Source organism: Malania oleifera, chromosome 1 (assembly GCF_029873635.1).
Source record: "Malania oleifera isolate guangnan ecotype guangnan chromosome 1, ASM2987363v1, whole genome shotgun sequence".
NCBI classification, from domain to species: Eukaryota; Viridiplantae; Streptophyta; class Magnoliopsida; order Santalales; family Ximeniaceae; genus Malania; species Malania oleifera.
Window position 1 is genome coordinate 134,539,566 of NC_080417.1, and position 20,327 is coordinate 134,559,892.

Here is a 20,327-nt window from a genome sequence, read left to right on the forward strand (position 1 = left end):
ATGGCCTCTCTAATTGCTGCCGATGCTGAAGACTATGAGGAGTACGTAATTGACACTCCATTAGTCAATTCCGGACCCTTAAGAGGTCGATTTATGGCGAGTATCATAAAGAAAGGTACACACTGTGAAGTTAGTAGCAACATATGCAATGGGATTTCGGTAAACAATGGTGCTGGCCTCCTTTCTTGCTGTAAGAAGCATTGTCGGAATGTCCTTCGAGATAGGAACAACTGTGGGAAGTGCGGTCACAAATGTGGTTTTGGCCAACTTTGTTGTGGGGGTAAATGCACCAACGTTGGTTTTGATGCACTTCATTGTGGTAAGTGCAACAAAGCATGCGATTCGGGAGTTAAATGCGAGAAAGGTTCTTGCGGATATGCTTCATGAATACAGCAAAAGCATTTCAATGTACAAACTTCAAGTCCAGGAATAGAGATTTCATTTATTGTCATTTTTAAATTAATTTTTTTGTAATTTTACTAGGTTAGAATTTATTGCATCTTAATTAGTTACATGAATACATTCATTGTTGCATTGATGATGAGGAAAATAAGACTAACTATATAATTGTTTGTGCACATAGTTTCATTATTCTAAATACTATAATAATCTTAAGCAATTACAAATTGAACTAGACAACATGAATATCCTATAGGTTGTCTCAATAGCTTCTAGCTTTTCCTTTCTATGTTGAAGATATTTCTCTGAAAAAAATACCATGATTTGCCTAAATGGAATCTTAACGATTAGAGTTTGAGACATCTATATATATTTGTGATCTCACGTTATATTCTTGATAAGAAGGATAGAAAAGGGGCTTAAGACAGTAGACGGACTATCCCTTTTATCTAACCTCAGCCTAATGGGCTTCCCAATTTATCTGAAGAGAAAAGAGGAAAGAAAAATGTCATGGATAATTGCTAATTACAATTTGTTGACTTTGATCCAAAGAGAAGACTTGAATTTCAGTTCTCTCTCTCTCTCTCTCTCTCTCACACACACACACACACTTAGATGGTTACACTAGCCTAAAATAATAATAAAAAATAAGAAAACAAACAAACAAACAAACATCAAGCATAAGATGAAGAGGCCTCCAATTGAGTAGTTCTAATATTCTCCATTTTTCATCATTAAATGAGTGCTCTTTATTAAAGTTATTTTAAGTGCAAGTATATATTACAAGTTCGTTCCAAGGAAATATTTTTCAAGTAATGATATTTTGGATAGTTGGTTAAAATGTTAATTCTATATTAGTAAAGCATACTAGATATTTGCTGGCATCTTCCTTAGTTGTACACATGCAAGTGACAATTAGTACTATTTATTCCGGGAAAAGAAAAAGTCAATTATCAATACAAGTGTTATGCTTTTTGTCAATCCAGCAAGTCATGCAATTATAATTTTTGGATATGCAAGGCCATAATAAATAAAAATATGTGATTTGGTTCAATTTAGTTTATGATTTAAAAAATAAAAAATTGGAAAAAATAATAATAAAGGAACCTGCAAACTTTGATTATTAATGATGCTCAAGACTAAGAATTAACCCGATATTTCTAGACTTTGGATTTGGGTTTGTTTTGGATTTTAATAAGATGTAATAAAAAATTGTATTAAAATGTGTCTAAATCCATCTAAATCCAAATATATGATCTGATATTTATGCTCGCAAACGCAACAGCATAAGTGTTTGTAATCAACACTACATTTGCCAATGCCAGACTTTTTTTTTTGAAAAGAAACATTTTATTGAGAGAATTTATTCAATTAATGGAAGATTACGAAGTCTCCTAGTGAGAGCAAGCAATACCAACATCCTAGGTTGTATATGAAAAGATTATACGTAAAAATATGCAGAATAGGATACAATTTAGACATGCTGATGCTCTACAGAGCCTCCAAACTTGTGCTATACTGAAAAAGGCTACTTTGAGCCCAGAGAAACACAGTTGTTGCCTCAAATTCTCTATTTTTCAAAGATTATATTTTTTCTTTCTTCCAACATTTCCCAAACAATGAGGCTGAAATTGAGAAATTTAAGATTTTCATGTATCCCTTGATTTGGAGGATGCCCAAATGGAGAGCAAATTGGATTTGCAGTGAAGCATTACCCAGTTTAGTTAGAGGACTGTTAAAGAAGTGTTCCAAACTCGACTGATCAGTTCACAATGCAAGAAGGCATGGTTCGTAGACTCTTCACTGCACTTGCACATATAGCAATAATTAGCTAGTTTCGACCCTTTCTTTTGGAGATTTTCAAGCCAAAGTATTTTCCAAGGAACTTAACGAGAGACCTTCAAGGCGATCATAGATTTTCAAATCAATCTTAATGAATGTTAGCACCGGAGGAGTCCATAAGTGTGTTTGATACACATGAGTGAACACCAATTTGTCTCAAAAGTTTAAGTCTATTAGGTTTTGAGTCCAATCATGTATATAAGCACCCATCATCCATTCAATTTTTTCAATGTGGGACAAACTCACAAGTGGAACTATCAACAATCTCCCCCTCACTTGTGAGTTTCAACTGCTCCCTTTTAAACAAAAACCGTCTCCCTTACCACTGGCACCTTACATGCCTCAGATTGCATTCCATATGCCTTCGAACCAATCTTACCTCCCACATCTTGACCCTATTCGGATCCATCTCAGGCTTAGATGATCCTTATTGGCATTGGTCACACGCTTGATCCTCCAACTGTTAGCACGTCAAGAGAATTAGCTTCACGTCTCGACTTTTATGATGTTACTCACCCAGAGTTACAAATCGTCGGCTCTAATACATCTTATTACGAAAGGAGGAGTCTATAGGTGTGCTTGATACACATGAGTGAACACTACCCAAAAGCTTAAACTTATTGGGTCTCTGGTTCATCCATGTATATAAGCCCCCATCATCCACTCAATTTTTTCAATGTGAGACAAATTCATAAGCGGAATTCTCAACAAGTAAAGGCAACAAGCCAAAGACTGCAATTTGGGGAAAGGAGTAAAGAGACTTAATTAAAGAGGAGTCAATCTTGGAAGGAGGCCAACATATGAAGCCTTCACTTTCAGAAGTGATGCAAAAGGAGTACAGCAGGTTGAGATGCTAATGACACATTCTTGCTCCTAGCCCCTAGTGGGATTCCTTGTAAATGAAACATTCCAAAACATTCTGCTTTGCTCAACAATGACCAAATCTAAGATTTTAGCTTCCTTGCTAGCTGCAATGTTGTGAGTTGAGGGAGATGTGTTTTAATGGACGATGAACCGCCAGTCCATCTTCCCAAATCTGGTGTTTATGCCTAGGCCAACTTTGATTCTAGCCACTTCCCAAAAGGTAACCATAGTGCTATGATCTTGGGAAGGATCAATGGAGACCATTCCTCCAAGGAGTGTCCACTTATACTCATGATGAGTTTCTTCAAAAGGTTGTTTTTCATTTCTGTTTATAGTTCTCATTTCTAATGAATTTCACCTTACAACTCAAAGAGAAAAAGGTCACTCGGTGTTGACTCAAGGCTTGAACTGAGCCGAATGAAGCTTCTAATTCAAATCTAACCCAACTAATTGTTGTGCTGGAGCTAGGAGACGCTTGAGCTACAAGCTGGAGATGTTGCGGTCATTTATTTTAGATGAATGTAATTCCTTTGTTTTAATTTATTGTGATTGATTACCAACTACCTATAAATAGAGGAGTTGTTGAGAGATAGTATGTACAGAGAAGTACAGAGAGGAAGAAGAGAGTGTGAGGAAGAGAGAAGAGAGGCCTCGATTCGACCTAGTGACCCACTCTAGACCCGGACCAACCCGAACCCTGCTCTAGACCCAAACTACACCTAACCTGGATCCGTATCAAGTCCAACCCGACCAGTCCACGTCAGCAGCATCTTGTCAGCGCTGAGTCAGCCGCCACGTGAGTAGGTGGGCCCCATGGTGCCACATCAGCACCATGTCAACAGTGGACCCCTCACCTGCCACGTCAGCAACTGTTGACTAGATTTAACCAAGTTTGACCTGATCTTTGACTGGGTTATTCGAAGTCATTTTGGATCCATTTTTCGAACGACTAGAACCATTTCTAAAGTTTTTGACCGTTTTAGATCCAACCATACAACATGTCCATTTGAACTAATTCCATTTCTAGAACAGCAAATAGAGATGTCGAACGAAAAAAGCTTAAAGATCGAGATGTTCAACGACAACAATTTTGGTTTATGGAAAATGCAAATTGAAGATTACTTGTTTGGGAAGGGGTTGCACTTATCATTGAAAGGTAAGCCAGCATATGTGAATAAGGACGAGTGGGAGTTGCTTGACCGGAAAGCTCTCGGAGTTATCAGAATGATATTGTCAAATTCTATGGCATTTAATATCAAGCATATATCATCCACCAAGTCTCTAATGGATGCGCTTTCTAATATGTACAAGCAGCCGTCAGCCGCTAATAAGATACATCTTATGAAAAGATTATTTACTATGTTAATGTCTGCAAGTGAAAGTTCAAGCAGACATTTGAATAATTTCAACGAGTTGTCAGATCAACTCACCTCAGTCGGGATTACATTTGATAGTGAGATTCGTGCCCTACTGATTCTCAATTAGTTGCCTGAAAATTGGAATGGTGTTGTTACTGCAATCAGTAGCTTCGCAGGGAAATCAAAGCTTGTATACGATGAGGTCGTCAGCATGATTTTGATGGAAGAAATCAGAATGCAGTCAAACCATGGTTTCACTTCAAGTTCAGCCTTAAACATGGAAAGTCGAGGCAGAGGAAACAGACATGGAAGATCAAACAACCGCAACTGATCTAGGCCCATGCAGTCTAAATCCAGAAATCCCATAAGTTCTCAGGACACTGGTTCTTAGGGGACAAAAATTAGTAAGTGCTGGAATTGTGAAAAAACTGGTCATTACAAGAACCAGTGCAAAAGTATGAAGAAAGAATATGAGACGAGGGCAAAAACAGAAGCAAATGTTGCATCAAAAAATGATGATATGTTAGTCTGCTCTTTGGAGAGCAAAAAGGAGTCTTGGATGTTAGACTCTGGAGCTTCATTCCATGCCACTTGCAGTGGAGATTGCCTAGAGGAGTATACATCAGGTAATTTCGGTAAAGTATATCTTCGCAATGATCAATCTTGCGACATTACCGGCAAGGGGACAGTGAAGATCGAGATGAATGAGTCAGTATGGAAGCTGAGAGATGCCAGATATATTACAGACCTGAGGAAGAATTTGATCTCAGTTGGTCAACTGGCAAATGAAGGATATAACACAACTTTCATTGGTGATAAATGGAAGATCTCAAAGGGTGCATTGACAATTGCACGAAGTAAGAAAAGTGGTACTCTTTATGTAACTCCTAATGCATGCATGTCTATTACAGTTGCTACAGGAAATGATGATAGTAACATATGGCATCAACGACTCGGACACCTGAGTGAGAAGGGATTCAGGGTGATGCACTCAAAGGGTAAGTTGAGTGATTTACAGTCGGTGAATATTGACACATATGAGGATTGCATATTTGGGAAACAGAAGAGGGTCAGTTTCCAGACAAACATCAGTACCCCAAAGAAGGAGAGACTTGAGCTAGTCCATTCAGATGTATGGGGACCAACGACCATTTCATCCACAGGTGGGAAGCATTACTTCGTAACATTTATTAATGATCATTCATAGAAGGTATAAGTTTACTTCTTGAAATATAAATCTAATGTTTTTTATGCTTTTAAAATTTGGAAAGCAATAGTAGAAAATGAAACTGATTTGAAAATCAAGAAGCTGAGAATAGATAACGGTGGTGAGTATATTGACACCGAGTTCAAGAAATTCTGTTATAAGCATGATATCAGAATGGAAAGAACTGTGCCAGGTACTCCTCAACACAATGGCATAGCTGAGCGGATGAACAAAACGTTAACAGAAAAAGCCAAAAGTATGCGTATGCAGTCAAGCTTGCCAAAGATGTTTTGGGCAGAAGCAGTCAACATAGCAACTTATTTGATTAACAGAAGTCCATCAATACCATTGGACTATAATCTACCAGAAGAAGTATGGAGCAATAAAGAGGTAAGACTTTCACATTTGAGAGTTTTTGGTTGTGTTGCATATGTACATATCAATGATCATGTTAGGAATAAGCTGGATCCGAAATCCTGGAAATGCACCTTCATCGGTTATGGTGGAGATGAATATGGGTATCGCATTTGGGATGATGAAAACAAAAAAGTGATCAGAAGCAGAGATGTTATTTCTAATGAAAAGGTGATGTACAAAGATAGACACACAACAGAATTTACAAAGTTTGAAACAACTTTTATAGATGTGGATGATGTTTTAGAAGGTGTAAGGACATGTCAGCGGAACACCGAGAATCCTTAGTAGAATACCGAGAATCCTCAAGCAGAGGAACTTGTGGAGCAGATTGTTGCACCACCACCTCCTACTCTAGCACCAGAGCTTAGGAGATCTTCTCGACAGCATGTACCAAATAGGAGGTATGTGAATCATTTACTCCTTACAGATGGAGGAGAACCTGAATGCTATGTTGAGACATGTCAGGCAAGAGATTCAAGCAAGTGGGAGCTTGCAATGAAAGATGAGATGAAGTCTCTTAACTCTAACAAAACATGGGAACTAGCTAAGTTGCCCAATGGTAAGAAGGCTTTTTACAACAAATGGGTGTACAAGATCAAAGAAAAGCATGATGGATCCAAGAGGTATAAAGCTCGGTTAGTAGTCAAAGGTTTCGAATAGAAAAAAGGAAATGACTACACTGATATTTTTGCACCAGTTATCAAGCTGACAACCATCAGATCTATTTTGAGTGTTGTTGCCTCAGAAGGTTTACATCTTGAGCAGTTGGACGTGAAGACGACATTTCTTCACGGTGATCTTGATGAGGAAATTTATATGCAACAGCCAGAAGGTTTCTCAGTTAAAGGTAAAGAGAATCTTGTATGCAAATTGAAGAAGAGTTTGTATGGTCTCAAATAAGCTCCTAGGCAGTGGTACAAGAAATTTGACAGCTGTATGTAGAGGAACAATTTTCAGAAGTGCAATGCCGACCACTATTGCTACTTCAAAAGGTATCATACTAGCTATATTATCCTACTATTATATATTGATGATATGCTAGTCGCAGGATCAGATATAGAAGAGATTAGAAAATTGAAGCAACAATTGTCTAAGGAATTTGATATGAAAGACTTGGGTCCTGCAAAGTAGATTCTTAGAATGCAGGTCTCTAGAGATAAGCAACAAGGAACATTGCGATTATCTCAGTCAGAGTACATCAGCCGTATTTTACAGAGGTTTAACATGAGCAGTGCCAAAGTTGTAAATACACCATTGGTAGGTCACTTCCATCTCTCTAAGGATCAGTCTCCCCAAATAGATGAAGAAAAAGATTTCATGGCTAAGGTACCATACGCCTCAGCCATTGGAAGTCTAATGTTTGCTATGGTTGGTACCAGACCAGATATTGGCCAAGCAATGAGATTTGTCAGCAGGTATATGTCAAATCTGGGGAAGACACACAGGGAAGCAGTGAAGTGGATTTTGAGATATCTTCATGGCACTATTGATAAGTGCCTATGTTTTGGAAAAAGCGATTTGAAAATTCAAGGGTTTGTAGATGCTGATTTTGTAGGTGAAATTGATCAACGCAGAAGCACCACTAGGTATATATTTACTATTGGCATAACAACTATTAGTTGGATGTCACAGATACAGAAAATTGTTGTTCTATCCACTACGGAATCTGAGTATGTTGCAGTGACAAAAGCTAGTAAAGAGATGATTTGGCTTCAAGGTTTGTTAACGAAGCTTGGATTAAAGTAGGAAAGGAATGTTTTGTACAGTGATAGTCAGAGTGCAATACATCTGGCAAAGAACTCTGCATTTCATTCCAAAACTAAACATATTGGATTGCGTTATCACTTCGTCATATTTCTAATAGAGGACGGCGTATTAACACTTAAAAAAATCCAAGGTAGCAGAAATCTGACAGATATGTTAACTAAGGTGGTGACTACAGAGAAGCTGAAATTATGTTCAACTTCAGTTGGTCTTCATGCCTGAAGACATACTTTGAGCACATCATTTATTCATATACTGATACTAGTTGAGGAGGCATCTCCGTCTCCAAGTGGGAGATTATTGTGCTGGAGCCAGGAGACGCATGAGCTGAGCTAGAGATGCGTGAGCTGCAAGCTGGAGACGCCACGTCCATTTATTTTAGATGAATGTAATTCCTCTATTTTGATTTATTATGATTTATTGTGATTGATTACCAGCTACCTATAAATAGAGGAGCTGTTAAGAGATAGTATGTACAGAGAAGTACAGAGAGGAAGAAGAGAGTGTGAGGAAAAGAGAAGAGAGGCTTGAGAGAATTGTATTTTCTTTCCCGGCGGTTTAAGTGAATTGTGGTGTGCTCCGTGGACATAAGTTGGTCTTATCCGAACCACGTAAATTTCTGGTGTCTCAATTTTTCTGGTTGCTCACAGGGTCCTAACACTCATCAACTTGATCTACCTAATGCTCAAATCTATTTCTTAATAATATGTGACGTAAGTTTTTGACAAATTAATACAGAGTTGTTAACTCAAGGAAAATGTCAGTGGAAGTTATTGGAAATAGAATAGAAGGAAAAATATTTACTAATAAGATTAATAGTAAATAAAATATAAATACTTATTAGAAGTTGACGCTTAAAAGGACCACTATCCTTAAAGTCGATTTTATGCCTACGAAGAGGATATCTCAGTGCATATAGTCACTATGCGCATTACCTCCAAGATTACTCAAATGGCTCTGTTCTACGTTCACTCCCAAATACTAAAGATATAGGAAATGTAGTACCATTTAGTTCAACAAGATATAAATCTAAAGAAAGAGTAAAAGATAAAATCATTTTGAAGAAGAAAAATCGTATCTTCAAATGAAGCTAGATCACAATTTATATAGGTAAAATTAAGTATGACTTCTAGTATCATAAATACGAAACCATTAAAGTAGCAGTTAATATTTTATAAATGTTAAAACTATTATATTAAATTTAGCTTATACTTAATTAAAATAAAAGCAATTATTATTATATAATACTTATTATAGATATTTTTTAAATTTGAAATATATATAACATTAATACAATAATGCCAACAATCCTCGACATGGTTCAAATTAAAAAAATAATAACAATTGAAGAATGACGAAAAAAAAAAAAATCATTGTTAGGTAACCACGAGATGTAATGTATTGCGTGACAATACCTTTTGATTTAAATTACACTTAAAGAAAATATGTATGATTTACAAGAACTTCATGAATATTAAATTCTTGAACCAAATTCTTTTAGTGTAACACTACAAATATATCAATCACATAACATCTCTTGACAAAAAACTCCTACTATTTGATACAATTAGGTCATACATCATACCTGGATATTCATAAGTGCTCTAGAAAGTTTTAGCCTAGTAAACTTTCACAGGAAGCAACCTAACTTCCACCCACACATAGGTAAATCCATCTAGATAGTTTCTAATTGTTACTAAACACACCATCTAACAAAGAATATGAATTTATTAAGAGATAAATTCAACCTCACAATACTTGCAGTTGCACCAATCAAACACTATAGGGACAAGCAACACAAGCAATAGTTGTAATGACCCGAAGAATAATGGTATTTAAATATTAAAGAGAGAGAAAATTGAATTTGTAAAAGAGGGTGGCAGCAGAGCGTTCGTCAATGACGTGGCGGTTTGTGCTCGTCGACAAGGGTGTGCTTCGTCGATGAGAAGATACCGAAAATGGGTTTGGACGATTCTGAATTTCGTCGACGAGGAGTGAGTTCGTCGACAAATTGTCTTCGTGACCTCGTCGACGAGATGACGTGGCTCGTCAATAAAGGCCAGTGTATAAATAGGCCAAACCTTCATTTTATGGCCGAAACCCTGTAGGAATCTCTCTTTCACTCCTCATTTCGTCTCCCTTTACTTCTCTCTAAGATTTTAGGCCGATCTTCTACCGGTTCGATGATCCGAGGCCACCACAACACTCCTGTAGAAGTTCTCTTCAACTCTACTAGAGTGGATCGTTGGTGGGGTTAAGTTGGAATTCTTCCCAAATTAAGGGTAAGGCTTTCTACTCAATATTTGACTTTCCGACCGTTGTAGAAAGCGTAGTACGCATAGAAATACTGAAATTTAGTTTTGGAAAATATCATTTTCAGGGTGTTGAATAGGGAACCCTACGGGTGCGGGACTGCTTATTTTAGGGGCTTCTTAAGAATCTGTAAGGGGATAAACTAAGCTAATTTTTTTATAAAAATTATAAGTAAAATTGTATAGCATTTGATTTTAGGAAAATTTATGTATATAAATGTATGTGTATAAATATATATATATATATATATATATATATATATGTATTATGTTGAGAAATACTGCTAAAAATGGCGATATGATCCGAGTATACGTAATACCCATTTTGTGTGGCATGAGTAGAATTTACGACAAATTACTGTTCTTTGGAAATTGATATGGATTTTTATAATGAAAAATCGGTGTACGAGCCGAGAATTTTATATGTTTTGCCGGCGTACGGGCCGAGCTATGAATATGTTTAGCCAGCGTACAAACCGTGCTATATTAAAATATGAAATGCTGACGTACGGGCCGATGATTTTCATGATGTATATATACGCAAAATGATGTGATGATATTAACTTGGCAATTATTAGTATGAAATATTCATGTATTACAGTTTGATTATATGTTATATGTTATTGGAACTTGGTTGGCTTGGTCTAAGTTAACACTTGCACGGTACCACTGCTATGTGTTTATGATCATCATGATATTGTGTTAACGCTGTTGTACGGAGTAGCGTGAGGATGGATAGTCGATGTGGTTTATAAGAAGTGTGGGCGCCCTTAGTGTACGTACCAGGTCTAGCAGACCTATCGGACTTACAAACTGTACTTTTGACTTGGTAGTGGTCGGTCAACCATTGTCAGGTCTTACCTTCGGGTCACACAACCCAGTCATGTGGGAGTAATATATGACAACAGCCAACTAACCTACCAGGGTTGTTTTCGTATTATTATTATTATTATATGAGATGATTTATGTTATGAGAATTCAGCATGTTTTGTCATGTTATGATTATACATGTTTTTCCCAAAAATGATACATACAGTATTGCTGGTTATGTTTATATATATGATTACATGTATATCACAGAAATGCTCATGTTGCTACACACTAGTGTTAGTTTATTTCCCTTACTGAGAGGTATCTCACCCCAAAATTTCATAAACATTTTAAGAGCCCTTGATAGGAGAGCGGATAATGCTTTGCTGAGATAGTACTGTTGATCTGCCATCTCTGAAGGGTAAATTTTGGTGGGGACGGTTGGATTTTTGTGGGAAATGTCCCTAGGACTTTCTTTTTGGGATGTATATACCTAAATACAAAGGAGTAGTAACTCTAGTGTTAAGATGGATGGTTTTGTATTTATGATATTATGATTTTATGTTTCCTGCTACTTAGGCTTCCATTTTGTGTTTCTGTTATATCCTTGGTACCCACGGGTTCAGGTTGATTATGATCTGCTGGATTTATTATACTGATTTGTATTATTTAAGAAGAAAAAATATGTATGAAAATTAAGCAGGTCGTTACAATAGTACTTACCAAAGTACTCAATGACTTGTTACTATCCATTGAACCTAATTCAAGGAATCTCCAATCACATGAGTTGGGTTGCCATCATTAGTAGTTTATGTTAAGGGCCTAAGGCACATCCCCGAAACCCTCCATAATTTTTTTTCCCCCATTAGCTTTCTAGCTATCCCTTTAGAGAAGGAGTTCATTAATCAACAGTTGCTTTTCAATTCTCATATTTTGATCATATTGATACTAGGTACCCCCACGTTTTGTAATCACACTAATAATAGCCCAATTTGACTATTCAATTAGTTCAAGCTAGTCCATAGATACACTAACCATGTGAATACTATAACTATGTGTTTATTATCCGCTTAAATAATACACAACAAAATTACACATCTATGTCTATTAATTATCATGTTTCAATTTATTCCCTTGTGCTATTTATTAGACATTTTAATTAGGTGAATCCATCACCACGCTATTGCTCCCATGCAAATATTGCGTCTTATTTGCATCGATTTAAGTGGGTTAGATTCAATTTGAATTAATAGATTTTTATCCAGTTTGTCAAGTCTAACATGATAAAGGTAACAAACTCTATTCTATCTTAAATTATTAAAACTTTATGCCATATATATATTCTTTTTCAAAATAGATAATTATTGCAATCAGCTTTAAGATTGTGGAAAATAGAATAGAACAAAAAATATTTACTAATAAGATTAATATTCAATAAGACATAAATACTTATTAGAGTTGAGGTGTGGAAGGATTACTATCCTTAAAATCGATTTTTGTGCCTACAGAGAAAATATCTCAGTGCTTATAGTCACTGGACGAATTTTATTATTATTTAACTGATTAGATTTTGTCTTCACTCACAAACACCACATCTAAAACAAAGTTATAAGAGATGTAGTGTTATTTAATTAAACAATAAAATATAAATCTAAAGAATGAGTTGAAGGTAAAGTTATTTTGAAAAAGAAAAACCATATCTTAAAAGCAAATTAAATCATAGTTTATATAAACAAATTTAAGTATAACTTCTAATATCATAAATATGAAACCATTAAAATAGTAGCTCATATTTTAAAAATGTTAAAACTAATATATTAAATTTAACGTATACTTAATTAAAACAAAATCCACGATAGCAATATAATATTTATTAAACAATTTTTAAAAAATACCAGCTTTGCCGCCTTGGTACAGTAAAAATCTGGTTAAACACGATGGCTATATCCAATTAAAATGCAACATTCAAATGCATGCCAGACGTAGGACTACTCTACATCTTGTTGCCGAAGATTTTGACCCCTGGAGCTCTGCCAAACCCCACTCAGTAAACTTGGACTAATACAATCACCACTTGGCGCCAGGGATTGCAATTTTTTACTTGTGGGATTACAACTTTCCCATTCCCTCGCAAGAGGAAATTTTTTATCATAAAACCACAAGCTTTAAATACCCACCATCTCCTTCGGCTTATACCCACCAACTACACGTTCAAAACCATTCCATCTTCTGCATCTCCTCAGCCTAACAGGCAAGTGAAGGCTTTCAGCAGTAAATATGGCTGCCACTCTCTTCCAGCTCACAGCCATCCTTCTCACCCTTACCCTCCCTCTAACATTACTAGCCTCCCCCTCTCCAATGGCCTCTCTAATTGCTGCCGATGCTGAAGACTATGAGGAGTACGTAATTGACACTCCATTAGTCAACACCGGATCCTTAAGAGGGCGATTTATGGCGAGTATCATAAAGAAAGGTACACACTGTGAAGTTAGTAACAACATATGCAATGGGATTTCGGCAAATGATGGTGCTAGCCTCCTTTTTTGCTGTAAGAAGCATTGTCGAAATGTCCTTCGAGATAGGAACAACTGCGGGAGGTGCGGCCACAAATGTGGTTTTGGCCAACTTTGTTGTGGGGGTAAATGCACCAACGTTGGTTTTGATGCACTTCATTGCGGCAAGTGCAACAAAGCATGCGGTTCGGGAGTTAAATGCGAGAAAGGTTCTTGTGGATATGCTTCATGAATACACCAAAAGAATTTCAATGTACAAGCTTCGAGTTCATGCATAGGGATTTCATTTATTTTTATTTTTAAATTTTTTTTTTTTTGTAATTTCAGTAAGTTCGAATTTATTACACCTTAATTAGTTACATGAATACATTGATTAGTTTCATTATTGTTGACATTTTTGGCAATTGAAGTTGTTTATAATTGATAAGTATATTTTTATATACTAAATTCAACACCCAAATAATGTTTTAGACCTGATTGCTTAATTCACAATGCAAGAAGATATGGTCCATAGATTCTTCGCAGTGCTTGCACAAATAACAATAATTAGCAAGTGTCCACCCTTTCTTTTGCAGAATTTCGAGAGCTAAAATTTTGTCCTAGGAAATTAATCAAAGTAGATGGAGACCTTCAAGGGGTCATCATGTTCCAAATCAATCTAGAGAAATGGCAGCAAGCCTAAGATAGAGACCGCAATTTGGAAAGGGGAGGGGGTAAGGTGATTTAACTTAGGAGTACATTCTTGGAAAGATGCCAAGATATATTTATTGCAATATTGTGAGGTGAGGAAAAATGTAGTTTGGGGGTGCTAAAAGGCCCATTTATCTTCCCAAAATCTAGTTCCAATTTTGATTCTCGACACTTCTCAAAAATAACCCATAGCACGAAGAATAATGGCTTCCATAACCCTTTGCCGTGAAAAAGCTTTGGGCAAGATGGAGACTATTCCTTCACGAAGTATCCATATTTGATATATACAATAAGTTTCATCCATCGGTTGCTTTTTGAGGGTTGAATCACCACAATTGTTCCACCAATTGGGCCTTATTCATCAATTTAATACTTTATATTCCCATAGTACCATTCTATTTTGACAGATGAAGCATTTCCCAATGCACAAGGTGTTGTGCCTACTTCTTGATAAAGTACAACTTTGAGGGTGTTTTACAAATGGAGAGTTGAGCTTTTTATATTACTTCAACCTCAAGTCCAAAAAACACTTCTCTCCAATGTGGGACAAATAATACAAAAAATTCAAAACAACTTTTTATACCAATGTGAAACTATTCTACCGATGTGGGACAAAAAAACAACAAATCTCTACCTTGACAATAAATTCAACAAATTTTTCAGTTACCAACATTTTCTGGAGTTCCACATCATCAACGCCTTCCAAAAATATTCAGACTTGCAGGATATTGATCAAGCTCAAACAATGTTTGAACTTGATTGTTGCCACAATCTTGGTCAACATATCTGCGGGATTTTCAGTTGTAGCAATCTTCTGAAAAAGTATCTTACCTCCATCAATAATATCTCGCATAAAATGAAACCGAACGTCAATGTGCTTCATTCATGCATGGTAGACTTGATTCTTTGCCAAATAAATAGCACTCTGGCTATCACAGAACACAACAATGTGCTTCTGAATAACTCCCAAATTTTCAAGTAAATTCTGCAACCAAATAGCTTCCTTAACAGCCTCTGAAGCTGCCATGTACTCTGCTTCTGTTGCAGACAAGGCAATGGTAGACTGTAAGATAGACCTCCAACTCACTGGACCATTAGCAAATGTAAAAACATATCCAATTGTTGATCGATGTTTATCCAAATCACCTACAAAATCAGAATCCACATATCCAACAATACATTGATCAATAGTATTATTTTTCTCAAATACTATACCAACATCAATCGTATTCATAATATATCTCAAAATCTATTTCACATCTTGCCAACGTCCTTTGCCCGGATCATGCATATACCTGCTCACCATACTAACAGCTTATGAAATATCAGGTCTAGTACAAACCATTGCATACATCAGACTACCAACAGCACTTGCATAAGGAACCTGTGACATATACTTACGTTCCTCATCTGATTTAGGAAATAAAGTCGCACTAAGTTTGAAATAAGGAGCAAGAGGAGTGCTTACTGGTTTTGACTGCTCAAACATGCCAAAATTTTGTACTACCTTCTTCAAATACTGTTTCTGAGACAAACTAACTCTTCCTCTCATTCTATCTCTGCGAATCTTCATGCCAAGTATCTTCTTTGCTTCACTAAGATTTTTCATCTCAAACTATTAATTTAATTGACTTTTCAACTTGTTGATTTCTTCCCTATTCTTTGAAGTTATCAATATATCATTAACATACAAGAGTAAATATATAAAAAATCCATTTTGTAGTCTGCGAAAATAAACACAATGATCATGTTATTTCTGATGTACTTCTAACTCATCATAAACCGATGAAATCGTCTGTATCATTGTCTTGGAGACTATTTTAAACCATACAATGATTTACCCAGTTTACATACCCAATTTTCTTTTTCAGCAACTTGAAATCCATCTGACTGAATCATACAGATTTCCTCTTCCAAATCACCATGTAAAAATGCAATTTTTACATCGAGTTGAACTAGTTCAAAATCAAATTGTGTTACCAAAGTCAACAAAATTCGAATGGAAAATTGTTTAACAACTGTAGAAAATACATCATTATAATCAAGGTCTTTCTTCTATGCGTAGCCCTAAGCTACCAATCTAACTTTGAAGCGAACATTATTTGCATCTAGAAATCCTTCTTTCTTTGCATAAACTCATTTGCAACCAATTACTTTCTTACCCTTGGGCAACTGGGCTAGCTCCCAACCTCAACCTGTTGTTGAGTATCACTGGTCTTCTCTTCAACTCGTGACTCCTTGCATATTATTTTTTTCATCATCGCAAGTTCATCAAAAGTCACATCCCTACTTCAAATCATTTTTTTCGTCTCTAGACACCAAAGACAATGTCCTTGACTCCTACACTTATCCCCAAGAATATTGTTTTCTTGACTCTTGGATCCAACTTAGATTCTTTAACATGATAATAAGTCATAGTACCAAATACACGTAGAGAATCATAAGCACTAGTAGGCTTTTCAGACCACACCTCATAGGGTGTTTTTCCCCCTATTGCAGATGATGGTAGACGATTGATGAGATGACATGCATATCTAACAGCCTCAACCCAAAACCTTTTGTCTAACCCAACATTAGACAACATACATCGAACTTTCTCCAGCAAAGTTCAATTCATACGCTTTGCCACTCCATTCTGTTGTGGTGTATCTCGAGCTATGAAGTGTGGAGCAACACCTTCATCCTGACATACCTTTCTAAACGGGTCACTCGTGTATTCACCACCATTATCTGATCTGAGCCGTTTAATCTTTCTACCAGTTTGAGTTTCAATTAATTTTTTCCACTTAAGGAAAATATAACACACTTCATTTTTATGCTTCATAGAATACACTCAAACTGTTTTGAAAACATCATCAACAAAAGTGACAAAATAATGCATACCACCCAACGAAGTCGTTTTTGTGGGCCTCCATACATATGTATGGAGTAGTCTAAAATACCTTCTGTCAAGTGGATTGCAGTGCCAAATTTCACTCTAGTCTGTTTTCCCATAATGCAATGCTCACAAAATTCAAGTTTGCACACCTTTGCACCCTTTAACAAACCTCGCTTAACTAATTATTGCAAATATTTTTCTCATGAATATGATAATCGCATATGTCATAACCTGGTTATATCTGAACCTGCATCTTTCTCAGAAACAACAATTGTTGGGCCAATAATTGTACTACCTTATAAATAATACAAGTTATTTTTCCTTATTCCTTTCATCACCACCAGCATACCTAATTTAATCTTTAAGGTTACATCTTTCAAAGTGATAGTAAACCCTTTAAATTCTAATACACTTAGTGAAATCAGATTCTTCTTTAGGCTTGGAACATATATAACATCAGTCAAGGTCTTAATAGTTCCATTTTGACATTTCAACTATATTGATCATATTCCAGTTGTTTTACAAGTATTATCATTTTCCATAAAAACAAACCCACCATCTAATTCTTCAAAATTAAAAAATCATTCCCTATTGGGACACATGTGATAGGAACAACCAGAATCCAAAATTCACTCACCAAAATAATGTGACAAAGATATTCCAACAAGAGAAAAATCTGACTCACTTCCATCATCATTGGCTATATTGGCATTAGAATGTGCTTTGCCCTTATTCTTCTACTATAATTTAGGGCAATCTTTCTTCCAATGTCCTCTCTCAGGACAAAAGACGCATTCATCTTTGGCAGGTCTCCCACAAGATTTACTCCTCCCATGAGATTTACTCTTCCCTCCAGGCATACGACTCTGAGAACGTCCCTGTTGAATTAGGTGTAATCCCAAGAGGGGGGGTGAATTGAGTATTGAAAAATTCTTTGACACTTATTTACCACTTAAACCCTTCTTATATATATATACCAATGAATTCTTGTTACTCAATTAATTATGTGCAATGTTATCCAACCTATACATGCAATATAGACAATTTAAATGCAGTGCTGAAAGTAAAGAGTAAAGGGGAGAGAGAACACAAACACGGTTTTTACGAGGTTCAGCTGACTTGGCCTACGTCCTCACCTTGAGCAACCACTCAAGGATTTCACTAAATCCCTTGTAACGACCAGCTATTTATTCGACATTTTTTTTTCTATCTGCATATCATAATATCATCTGTCTAAAATACTACTAAAATACCATTGACTCAAAAAAGCACTGGGAAAACCTTGTATGTCATACACACCTAAACATCGATAACAAGAAATTGTAAACTATCATATATACAATACTAGAAAACTATCACACTCTGAAATATATTTACAACACAAAATACCCAGTGACGTCACTATAATCTGAAAACTATCCCAAAACACTGGTGTCTCAAAAATACCTACCCTTCCAACAAGGGCAGCTCAAAACAATCTCTACCCGCGAGCCTGATCTACTCACCTAACTAGATCTCCTAAAAAACATTAAGTCACTGGGATGAGACAACGCTCAGCAAGTGAAAATATGCTATTACTAGTGTGTGGCGGCTGAGTTATACATTTAAAATATTGAAATAATACTGATACTATAAATTTGAGAAAACTGAGAAACTGTATAGATATAACTAATGTAATTTAAAAGAATATAACTGAGTATCTGAGTCTGCTATCTGAACATACTGCTAATATAATAATATAATCTGCTGCTATTTGATATATCTTTACATAGAAACTTCTACTATACCCTGAAATCTGTATATCACGATATAACCCCTCATGATAGGGTTATGTGGTCCGTAGGCTGGACTTACTCTAATTGGCTTACCAGGAAAGTCAATTTATATCTGTACATCCGTCAATCTAGCCCACTGCAATCTCTCTGGGCAATCTCCAAACTCTAACATCGTCTAACCAGCCACCTCAACCCGGCTCGCTGGGGAGACTGCAATCTCTCCTGACTCGACTAGATGGAATCTACATATTATATAAGTTACGTGGTTGCACTCTATTCTGTACTAGCAAAGGTACCGTGCTTTGCTGTATATTTATCTTTCTGTAATTTCCACAGGGTTCTGATATCATGTAATACTGTATACATATGTAGACATATATATATATATATATATATATATATATATATATATATCTTGCTGCTTTTAACACAATTTCAAAAACAACCATGACACTATAATTCTGAATTGTAATATATATATATATATATGATATTTGTCTATATCATCTGTAATTTCTGTCTGTACTATCTGTAATATTTGTACATAATATCAGTATATAATATCAGTATTCTCTGTATATAATATCTGTAATCTCTAAATAATCTAATTGTAGCATCTTGATGCTATCACTATATAATCTGTCTGAATAAACTGTCTGAGTGTTATGGTTTAGAAATCATATTTTTTTAAGAAATACTGTAAGTCTCATTCATTTCTATTATTCTGAAATATCTGAATATCTGTATATTTGTAATACTGTAAAATCTATATATATTCTACTGTAATAAACTCATACCACACATTTGAATAAACGCGGTCTCATGCTCAAATTCTGCTATATAAATAATATTCATTGTAGACACCCTATTTTTGCCCTAACCAAATAAAACAAGGGGTCCCCTCTTATTATTTTCATTATTATTATTATTATTATTATTACTTTACTATTATCATTTTTGATATATTATTATTATTATTATTATTATTATTATTATTATTATTTTCCTGTATTATGATTAGTACTATCATTATTACTATTTATTATTACTATTATTATTATTATTATTATTTATTTTATTATTATTATTATTATTATTATTTTGTTATCATTATTATTTTTAGTATCTTTATTATCATTATTATTATTTATTTATTTATTTTTGTTATTACTGTTATTATTATTATTATTATAATTATTTTGTTATCATTATTATTTTTAGTATTTTTATTATCATTATTATGATTTTATTATTATTATTATTATTATTATTATTATTATTATTTTGGGGATTAGGGTTAGAAGCCTATAAAGGCTTGATTAACTCACGCACACAAGGGGGGGCGCGGCACAGCCAAAGCAAAAAAGACAAAAAAAACACTCTTTCTCCTTCTCGCATCTCACACTCCCCATCCAACCCGGCCACGCAGAGCTTCCTTCTTCTTCTTTTTCCTCTAGTTCCTCTTCCTCCATCTCCATTCTCGTTTCTGCCTCTCTCA

The 20,327-nt window shown here is 35.4% G+C and overlaps 2 protein-coding genes across 2 annotated transcripts; both read left to right on the forward strand.

Moving 5' to 3' along the window:
- Nucleotides 1-387, forward strand: LOC131149152 (protein GRIM REAPER-like). Its single transcript, XM_058099315.1, has one exon. The coding sequence runs from the start codon at nt 1-3 to the stop codon at nt 385-387; it is 387 nt and encodes a 128-aa protein (XP_057955298.1).
- Nucleotides 388-13,250: 12,863 nt separating this feature from the next.
- LOC131149156 (protein GRIM REAPER-like) lies at nt 13,251-13,718 on the forward strand. Its single transcript, XM_058099329.1, has one exon. The coding sequence runs from the start codon at nt 13,251-13,253 to the stop codon at nt 13,716-13,718; it is 468 nt and encodes a 155-aa protein (XP_057955312.1).
- The last annotated feature ends 6,609 nt before the right edge of the window (nt 13,719-20,327 follow it).

Excerpts from the sequence above, each read along its gene's own strand:
- LOC131149152 (XM_058099315.1), top strand. The coding sequence starts at position 1 with ATGGCCTCTCTAATTGCTGCCGATGCTGAAGACTATGAGGAGTACGTA.
- LOC131149156 (XM_058099329.1), top strand. The coding sequence starts at position 13,251 with ATGGCTGCCACTCTCTTCCAGCTCACAGCCATCCTTCTCACCCTTACC.